The sequence below is a fragment of the Polistes dominula genome, unplaced genomic scaffold (assembly GCF_049000335.1).
Source record: "Polistes dominula isolate Pdom_NZ unplaced genomic scaffold, Pdom_raw_medaka contig_74, whole genome shotgun sequence".
NCBI lineage: Eukaryota > Metazoa > Arthropoda > Insecta > Hymenoptera > Vespidae > Polistes > Polistes dominula.
The window spans coordinates 837,074-852,895 of NW_028300953.1; the positions used below are offsets into that span (position 1 = coordinate 837,074).

General features: G+C 27.7%; 1 protein-coding gene across 6 annotated transcripts; it reads left to right on the forward strand.

The window, feature by feature from the left end:
- Positions 1-9,858: 9,858 nt before the first annotated feature.
- Positions 9,859-15,770, forward strand: LOC107072026 (BTB/POZ domain-containing protein 10). Of its 6 annotated transcripts, XM_089172468.1 has the most exons (9): positions 9,859-9,998; positions 10,201-10,358; positions 11,384-11,552; positions 11,919-12,044; positions 13,285-13,398; positions 13,768-13,905; positions 13,989-14,260; positions 14,355-14,552; positions 14,630-15,770. In XM_089172468.1, exons 3-9 carry the CDS (start codon positions 11,440-11,442, stop codon positions 15,094-15,096), a joined length of 1,428 nt encoding a protein of 475 aa, XP_089028594.1. In that variant the 5' UTR covers positions 9,859-9,998; positions 10,201-10,358; positions 11,384-11,439; the 3' UTR covers positions 15,097-15,770. The 6 variants fall into 6 exon arrangements, with proteins under 6 accessions (XP_089028594.1, XP_089028592.1, XP_089028596.1 ...); XM_089172466.1 differs by lacking the exons at positions 9,859-9,998; positions 10,201-10,358 and adding an exon at positions 10,912-11,053; XM_089172467.1 differs by lacking the exons at positions 9,859-9,998; positions 10,201-10,358 and adding an exon at positions 11,123-11,280.
- The last annotated feature ends 52 nt before the right edge of the window (positions 15,771-15,822 follow it).

Below are 15,822 nucleotides of genomic sequence, written 5' to 3' on the forward strand. Positions count from 1 at the left end.
TACTCCGAAAATATATTCCGTACTTTTAAATAATAATCGATACTTCTATCGATTGTTTAACAATTATATTAATACTCTAATACACTCTACTTATATTACAGCATAATTTAACACTCGAAGTCATCACTGCGCATGAACAATAAATTAATCACATTAGAATAAAAATAATGTTTAAATCCGAACGTTATAATCTTGAATTTTCATTATTAGAATTATTATTACCGTTGCAGAAATAATCAACATAAGAAAAATCATAAACAACTTTCTAATCAAAGTTTTGTTTTAGAGAACAATGGGTCAGTCTGCAAGTGAATTTCGAAGAGGAAGGTACTCCAATAATATATCTCGTACTTTTAAACAATAATTAATACTTCTATCGATTAATTAACAATTAATATAATATTCTTATACACTGTACTTATATTACAGGACAATTAAACACTCGAAGTCATCACTGCGCAGGAACAATAAAATAATTACGTTAGAATAGATAAAATAATAAAATCTGTACGTTATAATATTGAATTTTCATTATTAGAATTATTATTATCGTTGCAGAAATAATCAACATAAAAAAAATCATAAAAAACTTTCTAATTAATGTTTTGTTTTAGAGAACAATGGGTCAGTCTGCAAGTGAATTTCGAAGAGGAAGGTACTCCAATAATATATCTCGTACTTTTAAACAATAATTAATACTTCTATCGATTAATTAACAATTAATATAATATTTTTATACACTGTACTTATATTACAGGACAATTAAACACTCGAAGTCATCACTGCGCAGGAACAATAAAATAATTACGTAAGAATAGATAAAATAATAAAATCTGTACGTTATAATATTGAATTTTCTTTATTAGAATTTTAATTACCGTTGCACACATGATCAACATATATGAAGTCATATAAACAACTTTCTAATCAATGTTTTGTTTTAGAGAACAACAGCTCAGTCTATTAGTGCATTTCGAAGAGGAAGGTACTCCGAAAATATATTCCGTACTTTTAAATAATAATCGATACTTCTATCGATTGTTTAACAATTATATTAATACTCTAATACACTCTACTTATATTACAGCATAATTTAACACTCGAAGTCATCACTGCGCATGAACAATAAATTAATCACATTAGAATAAAAATAATGTTTAAATCCGAACGTTATAATCTTGAATTTTCATTATTAGAATTATTATTACCGTTGCAGAAATAATCAACATAAGAAAAATCATAAACAACTTTCTAATCAAAGTTTTGTTTTAGAGAACAATGGGTCAGTCTGCAAGTGAATTTCGAAGAGGAAGGTACTCCAATAATATATCTCGTACTTTTAAACAATAATTAATACTTCTATCGATTAATTAACAATTAATATAATATTTTTATACACTGTACTTATATTACAGGACAATTAAACCCACGAAGAGTCATCACTGCGCAGGTGTGATAAATTAATTCTATTACAATGAATAAAATAATAAAATTTAAACGTTATAATATTATAAATTTTCTTTATTAGAATTTTAATTACCGTTGCACACATGATCAACATATATGAAGTCATATAAACAACTTTCTAATCAATGTTTTGTTTTAGAGAACAACAGCTCAGTCTATTAGTGCATTTCGAAGAGGAAGGTACTCCGAAAATATATTCCGTACTTTTAAATAATAATCGATACTTCTATCGATTGTTTAACAATTATATTAATACTCTAATACACTCTACTTATATTACAGCATAATTTAACACTCGAAGTCATCACTGCGCATGAACAATAAATTAATCACATTAGAATAAAAATAATGTTTAAATCCGAACGTTATAATCTTGAATTTTCATTATTAGAATTATTATTACCGTTGCAGAAATAATCAACATAAGAAAAATCATAAACAACTTTCTAATCAAAGTTTTGTTTTAGAGAACAATGGGTCAGTCTGCAAGTGAATTTCGAAGAGGAAGGTACTCCAATAATACATCTCGTACTTTTAAACAATAATTAATACTTCTATCGATTAATTAACAATTAATATAATATTCTTATACACTGTACTTATATTACAGGACAATTAAACACTCGAAGTCATCACTGCGCAGGAACAATAAAATAATTACGTTAGAATAGATAAAATAATAAAATCTGTACGTTATAATATTGAATTTTCTTTATTAGAATTTTAATTACCGTTGCACACATGATCAACATATATGAAGTCATATAAACAACTTTCTAATCAATGTTTTGTTTTAGAGAACAACAGCTCAGTCTATTAGTGCATTTCGAAGAGGAAGGTACTCCGAAAATATATTCCGTACTTTTAAATAATAATCGATACTTCTATCGATTGTTTAACAATTATATTAATACTCTAATACACTCTACTTATATTACAGCATAATTTAACACTCGAAGTCATCACTGCGCATGAACAATAAATTAATCACATTAGAATAAAAATAATGTTTAAATCCGAACGTTATAATCTTGAATTTTCATTATTAGAATTATTATTACCGTTGCAGAAATAATCAACATAAGAAAAATCATAAACAACTTTCTAATCAAAGTTTTGTTTTAGAGAACAATGGGTCAGTCTGCAAGTGAATTTCGAAGAGGAAGGTACTCCAATAATATATCTCGTACTTTTAAACAATAATTAATACTTCTATCGATTAATTAACAATTAATATAATATTTTTATACACTGTACTTATATTACAGGACAATTAAACCCACGAAGAGTCATCACTGCGCAGGTGTGATAAATTAATTCTATTACAATGAATAAAATAATAAAATTTAAACGTTATAATATTATAAATTTTCTTTATTAGAATTTTAATTACCGTTGCACACATGATCAACATATATGAAGTCATATAAACAACTTTCTAATCAATGTTTTGTTTTAGAGAACAACAGCTCAGTCTATTAGTGCATTTCGAAGAGGAAGGTACTCCGAAAATATATTCCGTACTTTTAAATAATAATCGATACTTCTATCGATTGTTTAACAATTATATTAATACTCTAATACACTCTACTTATATTACAGCATAATTTAACACTCGAAGTCATCACTGCGCATGAACAATAAATTAATCACATTAGAATAAAAATAATGTTTAAATCCGAACGTTATAATCTTGAATTTTCATTATTAGAATTATTATTACCGTTGCAGAAATAATCAACATAAGAAAAATCATAAACAACTTTCTAATCAAAGTTTTGTTTTAGAGAACAATGGGTCAGTCTGCAAGTGAATTTCGAAGAGGAAGGTACTCCAATAATACATCTCGTACTTTTAAACAATAATTAATACTTCTATCGATTAATTAACAATTAATATAATATTCTTATACACTGTACTTATATTACAGGACAATTAAACACTCGAAGTCATCACTGCGCAGGAACAATAAAATAATTACGTTAGAATAGATAAAATAATAAAATCTGTACGTTATAATATTGAATTTTCTTTATTAGAATTTTAATTACCGTTGCACACATGATCAACATATATGAAGTCATATAAACAACTTTCTAATCAATGTTTTGTTTTAGAGAACAACAGCTCAGTCTATTAGTGCATTTCGAAGAGGAAGGTACTCCGAAAATATATTCCGTACTTTTAAATAATAATCGATACTTCTATCGATTGTTTAACAATTATATTAATACTCTAATACACTCTACTTATATTACAGCATAATTTAACACTCGAAGTCATCACTGCGCATGAACAATAAATTAATCACATTAGAATAAAAATAATGTTTAAATCCGAACGTTATAATCTTGAATTTTCATTATTAGAATTATTATTACCGTTGCAGAAATAATCAACATAAGAAAAATCATAAACAACTTTCTAATCAAAGTTTTGTTTTAGAGAACAATGGGTCAGTCTGCAAGTGAATTTCGAAGAGGAAGGTACTCCAATAATATATCTCGTACTTTTAAACAATAATTAATACTTCTATCGATTAATTAACAATTAATATAATATTTTTATACACTGTACTTATATTACAGGACAATTAAACCCACGAAGAGTCATCACTGCGCAGGTGTGATAAATTAATTCTATTACAATGAATAAAATAATAAAATTTAAACGTTATAATATTATAAATTTTCTTTATTAGAATTTTAATTACCGTTGCACACATGATCAACATATATGAAGTCATATAAACAACTTTCTAATCAATGTTTTGTTTTAGAGAACAACAGCTCAGTCTATTAGTGCATTTCGAAGAGGAAGGTACTCCGAAAATATATTCCGTACTTTTAAATAATAATCGATACTTCTATCGATTGTTTAACAATTATATTAATACTCTAATACACTCTACTTATATTACAGCATAATTTAACACTCGAAGTCATCACTGCGCATGAACAATAAATTAATCACATTAGAATAAAAATAATGTTTAAATCCGAACGTTATAATCTTGAATTTTCATTATTAGAATTATTATTACCGTTGCAGAAATAATCAACATAAGAAAAATCATAAACAACTTTCTAATCAAAGTTTTGTTTTAGAGAACAATGGGTCAGTCTGCAAGTGAATTTCGAAGAGGAAGGTACTCCAATAATACATCTCGTACTTTTAAACAATAATTAATACTTCTATCGATTAATTAACAATTAATATAATATTCTTATACACTGTACTTATATTACAGGACAATTAAACACTCGAAGTCATCACTGCGCAGGAACAATAAAATAATTACGTTAGAATAGATAAAATAATAAAATCTGTACGTTATAATATTGAATTTTCTTTATTAGAATTTTAATTACCGTTGCACACATGATCAACATATATGAAGTCATATAAACAACTTTCTAATCAATGTTTTGTTTTAGAGAACAACAGCTCAGTCTATTAGTGCATTTCGAAGAGGAAGGTACTCCGAAAATATATTCCGTACTTTTAAATAATAATCGATACTTCTATCGATTGTTTAACAATTATATTAATACTCTAATACACTCTACTTATATTACAGCATAATTTAACACTCGAAGTCATCACTGCGCATGAACAATAAATTAATCACATTAGAATAAAAATAATGTTTAAATCCGAACGTTATAATCTTGAATTTTCATTATTAGAATTATTATTACCGTTGCAGAAATAATCAACATAAGAAAAATCATAAACAACTTTCTAATCAAAGTTTTGTTTTAGAGAACAATGGGTCAGTCTGCAAGTGAATTTCGAAGAGGAAGGTACTCCAATAATATATCTCGTACTTTTAAACAATAATTAATACTTCTATCGATTAATTAACAATTAATATAATATTTTTATACACTGTACTTATATTACAGGACAATTAAACCCACGAAGAGTCATCACTGCGCAGGTGTGATAAATTAATTCTATTACAATGAATAAAATAATAAAATTTAAACGTTATAATATTATAAATTTTCTTTATTAGAATTTTAATTACCGTTGCACACATGATCAACATATATGAAGTCATATAAACAACTTTCTAATCAATGTTTTGTTTTAGAGAACAACAGCTCAGTCTATTAGTGCATTTCGAAGAGGAAGGTACTCCGAAAATATATTCCGTACTTTTAAATAATAATCGATACTTCTATCGATTGTTTAACAATTATATTAATACTCTAATACACTCTACTTATATTACAGCATAATTTAACACTCGAAGTCATCACTGCGCATGAACAATAAATTAATCACATTAGAATAAAAATAATGTTTAAATCCGAACGTTATAATCTTGAATTTTCATTATTAGAATTATTATTACCGTTGCAGAAATAATCAACATAAGAAAAATCATAAACAACTTTCTAATCAAAGTTTTGTTTTAGAGAACAATGGGTCAGTCTGCAAGTGAATTTCGAAGAGGAAGGTACTCCAATAATATATCTCGTACTTTTAAACAATAATTAATACTTCTATCGATTAATTAACAATTAATATAATATTCTTATACACTGTACTTATATTACAGGACAATTAAACACTCGAAGTCATCACTGCGCAGGAACAATAAAATAATTACGTTAGAATAGATAAAATAATAAAATCTGTACGTTATAATATTGAATTTTCATTATTAGAATTATTATTATCGTTGCAGAAATAATCAACATAAAAAAAATCATAAAAAACTTTCTAATTAATGTTTTGTTTTAGAGAACAATGGGTCAGTCTGCAAGTGAATTTCGAAGAGGAAGGTACTCCAATAATATATCTCGTACTTTTAAACAATAATTAATACTTCTATCGATTAATTAACAATTAATATAATATTTTTATACACTGTACTTATATTACAGGACAATTAAACACTCGAAGTCATCACTGCGCAGGAACAATAAAATAATTACGTAAGAATAGATAAAATAATAAAATCTGTACGTTATAATATTGAATTTTCTTTATTAGAATTTTAATTACCGTTGCACACATGATCAACATATATGAAGTCATATAAACAACTTTCTAATCAATGTTTTGTTTTAGAGAACAACAGCTCAGTCTATTAGTGCATTTCGAAGAGGAAGGTACTCCGAAAATATATTCCGTACTTTTAAATAATAATCGATACTTCTATCGATTGTTTAACAATTATATTAATACTCTAATACACTGTACTTATATTACAGGACAATTAAACACTCGAAGTCATCACTGCGCAGGAACAATAAAATAATTACGTTAGAATAGATAAAATAATAAAATCTGTACGTTATAATATTAAATTTTCATTATTAGAATTATTATTATCGTTGCAGAAATAATCAACATAAGATAAATCATAAACAACTTTCTAATCAATGTTTTGTTTTAGAGAACAACAGCTCAGTCTATTAGTGCATTTCGAAGAGGAAGGTACTCCAATAATATATCTCGTACTTTTAAACAATAATTAATACTTCTATCGATTAATTAACAAATAATATAATATTCTTATACACTGTACTTATATTACAGGACAATTAAACACTCGAAGTCATCACTGCGCATGAACAATAAAATAATTACATTAGAATGAATAAAATAATAAAATTTGAACGTTATAATATTAAATTTTCATTATTAGAATTATTATTATCGTTGCAGAAATAATCAACATAAGAAAAATCATAAACAACTTTCTAATCAATGTTTTGTTTTAGAGAACAACAGCTCAGTCTATTAGTGCATTTCGAAGAGGAAGGTACTCCGAAAATATATTCCGTACTTATAAATAATAATCGATACTTCTATCGATTGTTTAACAATTATTTCATTATTTTAATATACTTTAATTATTTTTCAGATTGTTTCAACGCATATACATTAATTTAAACGTTACATACACATTAACGTACTTTGAATAGAAAATCATTTTATTTTGAATTTATTTTTTCAGTTTATCAGATGGTTGTCTTCAACTTGATTGCGTTCCTGGACTGGAAGGTAATATAAAATACTCCAATTACTTACATTGCAAATAAAATTGTATTAATATTCATTAAAATTTCTGTTTCAGAAGCGGTTTAATGGGTAGCGGGTAAATTTTTTGTTCGTAAAGGGTGGTACCATTTACAAATAAAGAATTTACTTCAGGGATGCGACCCTGCCCACGCGAGCCATGATTCTATCTTACTCCCAAGGATAGAATCATGTTCATTTAACTTTTAAGCTGGAACTACCGTCTTTTTTTTCTTTTTTTTCTTTTTTGGCTTTTTGATATGCATAGATAGATATGCATTTAGCATGGGAAACTGAAGCTTCATTGTAAGGGAAGGCATCTTCCGCTAATTGTTAGACGGACCCAAGGATTCTTTTCCGTAAGTTCGCAATAGTATACGGTGTTGGACTGAACATTTAGTGTAGGTTTCTCCTAAATTTAGAGTCAGTGGACTAGTCCAATCGGGGGGAAACCACTTAAAAAAAAAATCGTGAAAAGTTCCGCTTTAAAAGTTATACACATCCCCCCTTTTTCCTATCCCTTTTATGTTTTAACTTTTTTTTATCCCTTTGTTTTCTGTTGCAGATTGGACTATGGTAAGGAAACGACCACAGGTGGACCAAAGGAGGACCAAAAAGGAACAAGAAGTGGACTTGGTAATGTAAGATAGTATAAAATAATTATTTGTCTACATAAAATGAAAATTTGTATCTTTATATAATTCTCTTTGTAGCATCGCACATGTGCGAACATCATTATTTTTCATGTATTTTCTTTATTTATAGGTTCCATGGAACAACTCATAATTTGTATACTCTTTTTAATTATTATACTTTATTTTATGGAGATTTAAAATTATGTATATAAATGTATATAGATTGTATTTCTATAAGTTGAAGTTATTCTAGGGTGTGTTAGTTTTAAGTATCATCGATGATTTTATTGAATTTCTTTTCAGATTACACTCCTTGTATATCTCATTCTGTATTTTTTAGTATTGAAATTTTTCTCTGGTATTTTCGATAATAATTTTAACGATTTTTCGGATGGTACTCTTATGGTGGGGCCTAAGAGTTAGATTCATTCCTTTGAATTGTATTCGGATGTGAGTATCCTTAGGATGCACATCCCTCTTGGGTCTTCAGAAGCGGTTACCTCCTCGTGGTTAGACCTGGGCAATGGTATTTTACTTTCCATGTAATGTTTAACATATTTTGATATGTTTTACATTCCATTGCAAGTAAAATCCAGCCAAAGACCGCTTACCATAAACATTATAATTGTAATTAGTTTCTGTAATTTTCCAATGAACATATTTTTATTCCTTTCCTTGGCTCCTTCTATCCATTTCATCTCCAGAAACTAATTACCTTATAATGTTTTTTAATAACTTTTATAATGTTACATGCATTACACTGAACAAACAAGAAATCTTTTATTGCAATATTTATTTTATTTAATTTCAGGATAAAATTATTTTTGTTATAATGCATATTTTATTTTTTAAAGCAGGTTTCTACTATCTTACAATTTAACATATATTAAATAGAAAACAATTTTGATATGTTATAAATTTGTGTTTCTTTTTTCGATTACAAATAAAATGTACACATTATTCATAATTATTCTAAAAATAATGAATAAGATAAAGAGAATGTAGTATCTTATAGCATAGAAAAGCATGTGGAATAATCTTCGTTTGTGAATCGTGTATAAACGTTATTGTGAATATTTTTAAAACAATTATGCATCTCTGAAAGTATTTCAATTGTGAGGATTCTTTATCAATACAGATTTTGGGAATTAATTCTTTCATATGCTGCATTTCATATTAGACATTTTTCTATCGACAATTCTCTTCTATACGATTTTGTTCTTTTGTGCAAAACGACAAAGATCTCTTAATGTCTACATTGTCTTTATTCTATTCAATATTTTTAGAATATTTATAAGTTTTGTATACATTTATTAGAAAAATAGAAATGATTTTTAATTTATTTAATAAATAAATTATCATATGTAGTTTGACCAGCGTGGTCATGAAGAAGGTCAGATTCTGTCCGTGTAAGAAGCTGTGATGACCCTTTTCATGTTCAAAAAACTGAATTAGCCAATCACAGCCAAGCTTTCGTCCGAAATCTTCAGTTTCATGGCGTCATTCATGGAGAACACATCGGAGTGTCATCGTCCTGTTAAATTCAGGTAATTAAAAGATATTTTGTAAAGTTTATATCTTCCTACTATAATATATAAAGGATAAAAGGATCAATTTTGATTTTTTGAGTATATTTTGACAATTTTTATGCTCTTATATCGTATTTTTAATCATTCAAAATTTTTCTTTATTATAGGTGGAAAGAAGATCTACTGCGCATCATTTTCGCGCATGCAGTATTTTCGCGCCAGTCTTATGCGCCTGTTTTATGCACTGCAATATGGAGAATCTTTCGAACTTTTAAATCTGTCATCTGTATACTTGTTGCAGCGGATTTTATTATCCCGTTAATATCAGGTAATTGTTTCAATTAATTTTCTAACGTACACGAGATGAGCATTATTTCTTTTTTTTTAAATATATCTGGCGTATAGAAATACTACAAAAAGAGTGAGAGAGAGTGAGAGTGAGTGAGGAGTGTGTGTGTGAGAGAGAGGAAGAATAAGAAAACAATACACTCGACATACAGGCTATTATAAATGTGTATTTATATTTGCAGGTATTTCTCGAGTCGACGACAAAACGTAAACAGCCGAAGCATAGGAATAATAGCCGAGCGTTCGACACTCCCGAAATCTCCTCTAGCAAGGTTACATAGTAACGTACCTCGTATTCGTCTTCTATCCTTCAACGAGACAACATCAACGAAAAAGAAACGTATTAAATTATTTAATAATTTTATTTCTAACGTTATCGTTTTGATTTTAATATTTTAAAAAGTTTTTCGTTGCATAGAATGGTATAAAAACTGGTTTATTTTTTATGTTACTCTTTATTGAATTTGCTCATACAATTACTGTTTTATTTAGACAACTTTAAAGATTTTTATAATGAATATTTTTACTAATATTTCATACTTGGTATGTAATTTAATGCAAGCAAATAGTTGCATTCTTTGATAAATTTCTTCACAAATATTTAATAACTTTAATTTTTAATTATGTCAATTCTTATAGTTTATTAAATTATTTCTTAAAATACGATATTAGTTTCGGTATAATGTATATTATATTTAATATATATACATCCCACATTGCAAATAATATATTATAATTTAATTATCTTATATATCGATTCTATAGTCGCATGGTAAGAGGTTGGTTCTTCCTTTGTGGTACTCTTAGTTCATCTTTTATTCGTGGTGTCGCTGAAGTCGCGTACGTTTCAGATGACAGGTAGTGAACAATCTTAATATCAGTTAACCTATGTTTATTTCACTAGGAAAATATGAGCAAGATTATTCTGAAATATTTTCAATCGGGAAGATTTTTATTTGTATTAACATTACGTATTTAAAAAATAAAACAAAAATAAGACAAGAGTTGTATAATTGAGCATAATTGATGCTACAGGTACTATCATTCGAAAATTACATATCATACATTTAAAATAATAAACGAAAGTAATAAAAAGGAAAAGAAAATTTCGATATTACGAAAGCATAAATATGTAACTAGGAGTGCATACTAACGTCACATGTTTTGCATGGTGTCAGCGACCATTGGAAACGTCATTTCAGTTTTATTTGGTTTTTTTTTTGGTTTTCTTTTTAGACAGATATCATTCGTTACATTTAATGGTAAAAAAATTGCCAACATTTAAAACGATCTTTGTACATTGCGTCAAAAACCATACGATTAATCAGATAATGTAAATTATTCATTCTTAACCTTGGTCAACAGAAATTTGACCTGACTAAGCTGGCAACCGTTGCACCCGAACACGTTATCGTTGTGGAATGCAAGTTCATATAAAAAGACAAATTGAAAGTGACCATAAATTTTGCGGTTGGGAAGTTTGCACGTCGATGAGGTGGCTCTTACAGAAGTGTTACTTGTCTACTATTAAATTGTGAGTTATTTTTCATGACAGTGTATTACAACTTGAGTAGTAGTAACATTGTGTAATAATTTGTTGATTATAAATTCACACACATACATTTGTTGGCAAAAGTTTATTTTTAATTTTTATCACCTCTTTTGCAGTTTATTGCATGACCACCAAGTTGTTTTTTTTTTGTTTTTTTCTTTTTTTTTACATACAAATAAAGAACTTTTTAATTAAAAAGTAATAATATTTAATAATGTGTATTTCAATAATGATATATATGTGTTTTACTAAAATTATTTAATTTTATTCTTTTTTTCCAGCTTATCAAGTTATTGTGTATTTATTTGAATAATCTTTAATTGATGATTTATGTTAGCTTCGTTACAGTTGGCCAGAAATGACAAATCCAGCTGAAAGATTAAATTATTCGCAAGATAGTAGCAGCGATACTGAAACAGATTACAAAGAAACAGATGCTAGAGAACAACAAAGATTATACCAAAATAGATTAAGGTAAAATAATCGTCAATATGAAGACTAACACCATGTTCTTCTTCGCTAATTCAACGATATTAATATATTTTTTTTATAATAGTAATAATGCAATTGATATATTTGATATACGAAATGTCTGAGGTTTTTCCAAACATACAACATCAGCATATTCTTTACATGAAAACTAAGAACAAATGTGTTATATAAAATTAAACAGTTATGATTTAAATTATTATCATAACCAATTATGTTCATCTTTTCTTATGCTTATCAACAATGTTTACTTTTCCAAAGTTTACCAAAAAAAACCCCAATCAATGTCAGCTTTTTAAAGTTTCCATATGGAATACTATTGATCGAAATGCAAAATGTATTTTCAAACTAAAAATATATTAACATTTATTACATATTTAACATTAAACAGATTCATTTGATTTTTGTCATCATTTTGTAATAAACTTTTCAATGATTTATTTCTATTTTTATGAATAGAATATGCTGACACCATTTGACTAAGTAAAATCTCAGATACCCCTTTATATATATTTATTTATTATTCAATTCAATTATTATAGAAAATATTTGAGATTTCAATATGAAATATATGTACATATATATAATATATAAAAATATACATATATGTATATATGTATTGATAATAGCAGTAGATTATATAATCTCATTTCTTAAATAATAATATTTAATAGATTTGTAGCATGCACATTTATAATACTTTAAATTTGTTATATGCATGTCTCACATTTTTTAAAATTATGAACAAATTATTTATCCATATCCAATGCTAGATTAGTTGTAAAAAATCATATCTGTAATTATAAGAATATATATATATAAATATATTTATAAATTTCGACAAAATTCTAGCGTTGAAAGAAATACATTTAACTATTTATACTTATTCAATGATAAAACTATATTACAATTTGTAACTAACTGTTTATATATTTATGAGCAAAAAAAAAAAAAAAAGAATCTCATCACTGTGTGAAGTTGCATCATGCAAAAGCTTGTCTTTTAGATATATACATTTTGTGCAAAACATTTTATCATCGGCATGATGTAGCCATCATTCACACGCCACATATTCATATATTCTTAGTTAAATTTTCTTTAAACGTGTTTAGATCACATCTTTATCGACGAAACATTATTGAATTAGTTTTAAAAATCAGTAAATGTCACTCGATGCTTGTCATTGGTAGCAATTAGTAAGGAAATGTGGTTGTTTTGCATGTAGTTGTGGTGGTTCGTCCAAACCAAAACCTTGTCTGGTACAGAAGGATGGAAGCAACGATCCACATTGCCATTATAATTCAAGCAGACATGGCACAAATATAAATCAATCGAGCAGGTAATGCACTAAGGTAAAATATAGAGATCATTGGTAGCGCTTGTTTTGTTTTCAAGATTCATTTCTTATTTTTTTTTTTTGATCGATATAATAATATCACTTCTTCATATTTTATTGTATATTCAAACAAAAGACATCTTTCTCTATTTCTAATTTTTTTATAGTTATCACGCATCAACTATTTCCTTTCATTTTCATATTAATGTTAAAACAGTCTACACCTTGTATTCAATAAGGTAGGTTTATTTACTACTTTATTATGTACCCAATGATGCTTTATATGTTTATTATATCCTAATTTATTATTGTTGTATTGTATTACTCTCTATTTAAGAAATCAATTATAACATATAATTCTTATTTCTTTAGACTCCGCTCTGGAGTTGGGGTTGGAAAGAGTCAACAAAACCAAAGTAGAGATATTATACCATGCAGCAATTTAACTACAGAGGCTTGTATTCCGCTAAGTAGTGATGAACGAATAACATTGATCGTTGATAATACAAGGTAAACTATAAACTTTAATTATTATTATCATTGAATAAAATAAATAAATGAAATGCATTACTTATAAAAAAAATTCATTTTAGATTTGTTATAGACCCAGCTTTATTTACTGCACGCCCAAATACAATGTTAGGAAGAATGTTTAGTTCCGGAGTAGAATATGCTCAGCCAAATGAACGCGGTGAATACAAAGTTGCCGATGGAATATCAGCTATGGTGTTTCAAGCTATTCTTGAATATTACAAAGGTGGAATAATACGTTGTCCTCCTACAGTTACTGTACAAGAATTACGTGAAGCTTGCGATTATCTTCTTGTTCCATTTAACGCAAGTACAGTAAAGTGTCAAAACTTAAGTAAGTTAATCACTTAAAAAATATTTCAATAATTAATCGTCATAAGTAGAATGTAGCCTTGTTGGATTGTTTTTTCTAAACTGCTTTATTATAGGAGGATTATTACATGAATTATCTAACGAAGGTGCTCGCTGCCAATTTGAAAGGTTCTTAGAAGATTTAATGCTGCCTTTGATGGTAAATAGTGCACGTAGAGGTGATAGAGAATGTCACATAGTTGTTTTATTGGAAGATGATATAGTCGATTGGGACGAAGAATATCCACCACAAATGGGAGAAGAATATTCTCAGAGTAAGTGGAACAACCCACCCCTCCGCCAATACTTCAAAAATAAACAACCAAAATTGTAAATAATTTTCTTTTTATAGCCGTTAACAGTACCGCCATGTATAGATTTTTCAAATACATCGAAAATAGGGACGTAGCTAAACAAGTTATGAAAGAACGTGGCTTGAAAAAGATACGTTTAGGAATCGAGGGTTATCCTACTTATAAAGAAAAAGTTAAAAGAAGGGCTGGCGGTCGTGCCGAAGTTATTTACAATTACGTTCAAAGACCATTCATACATATGTCTTGGGAAAAGGAAGAGGCCAAAAGTCGTCATGTTGATTTTCAATGTTTAAAATCTAAATCAGTAACTAATCTCGCAGAAGCCACTGCCGATCCGGTATTAGACGCCGGAGGAAATCCGATAAATGCACTTTTACAAGCAGCAGAACCAATGCCTCAACCAGAAGTGGCACTGCCGATGGGTTCTGATGGTGACGTTGAAGGTGGTATAGGCTTATCTGCCGATCAGGACCAAGGACCTTTACCGCCCGATGAATTATCATGAACCTTATCCGTTAATCGTATGTTTATTTTTTTAACACATTGACGCACAATTTTGATATTTAAATCTTTCCTTCAAAATATATATTTTTTTTTTTTTTTTGGGAATCTTCTTTCATTGATATAAAAAGTTGGATTAAAGGATAGCAAATGTTTTTATACTAGAGCTGTTGGTTTTACAATAAATCATTATGACATTTACTTTTTTTTTTTTAAATTAATATAATAAATCAGATGACTGTAGCTCTGTCATTTGCGTCAACGTGTTTTAAAGAATGAACATTCCTTCCTTCTTTTGATTCTTTCTTCATTCGAATCGAAAACTCAAATTCAAGCCAATCCCCTCTTTTTATCTACCGCTTCTCCCCACATTCATATACATATATATATGGATGGAGCACTGTTTTTCTGAAACACGACTGTTCAATGTCCAAGGCGCTTTGTGGGATAGTCCTTGGATAAACTCGATTTGCTCTTAAGATCTAGTTTAAAAGACGTATGCATTATGACAGTGATTTTTTGTATTTTGTATATATATATATATGATACGAGGTATGTTTCTTATATGCGAAATTGATTGTGTTATTCATAAATACACCGCGTTCTTTCGATTCAAATCGATATAAACTTTTCCCATTTTGTACTATCAATAAAGTTTACAATACGATTTCTCTATAATATTTTCGAATTTCTTTAAATTATGTATTTTATTTGATCTATTTCTTTAGGT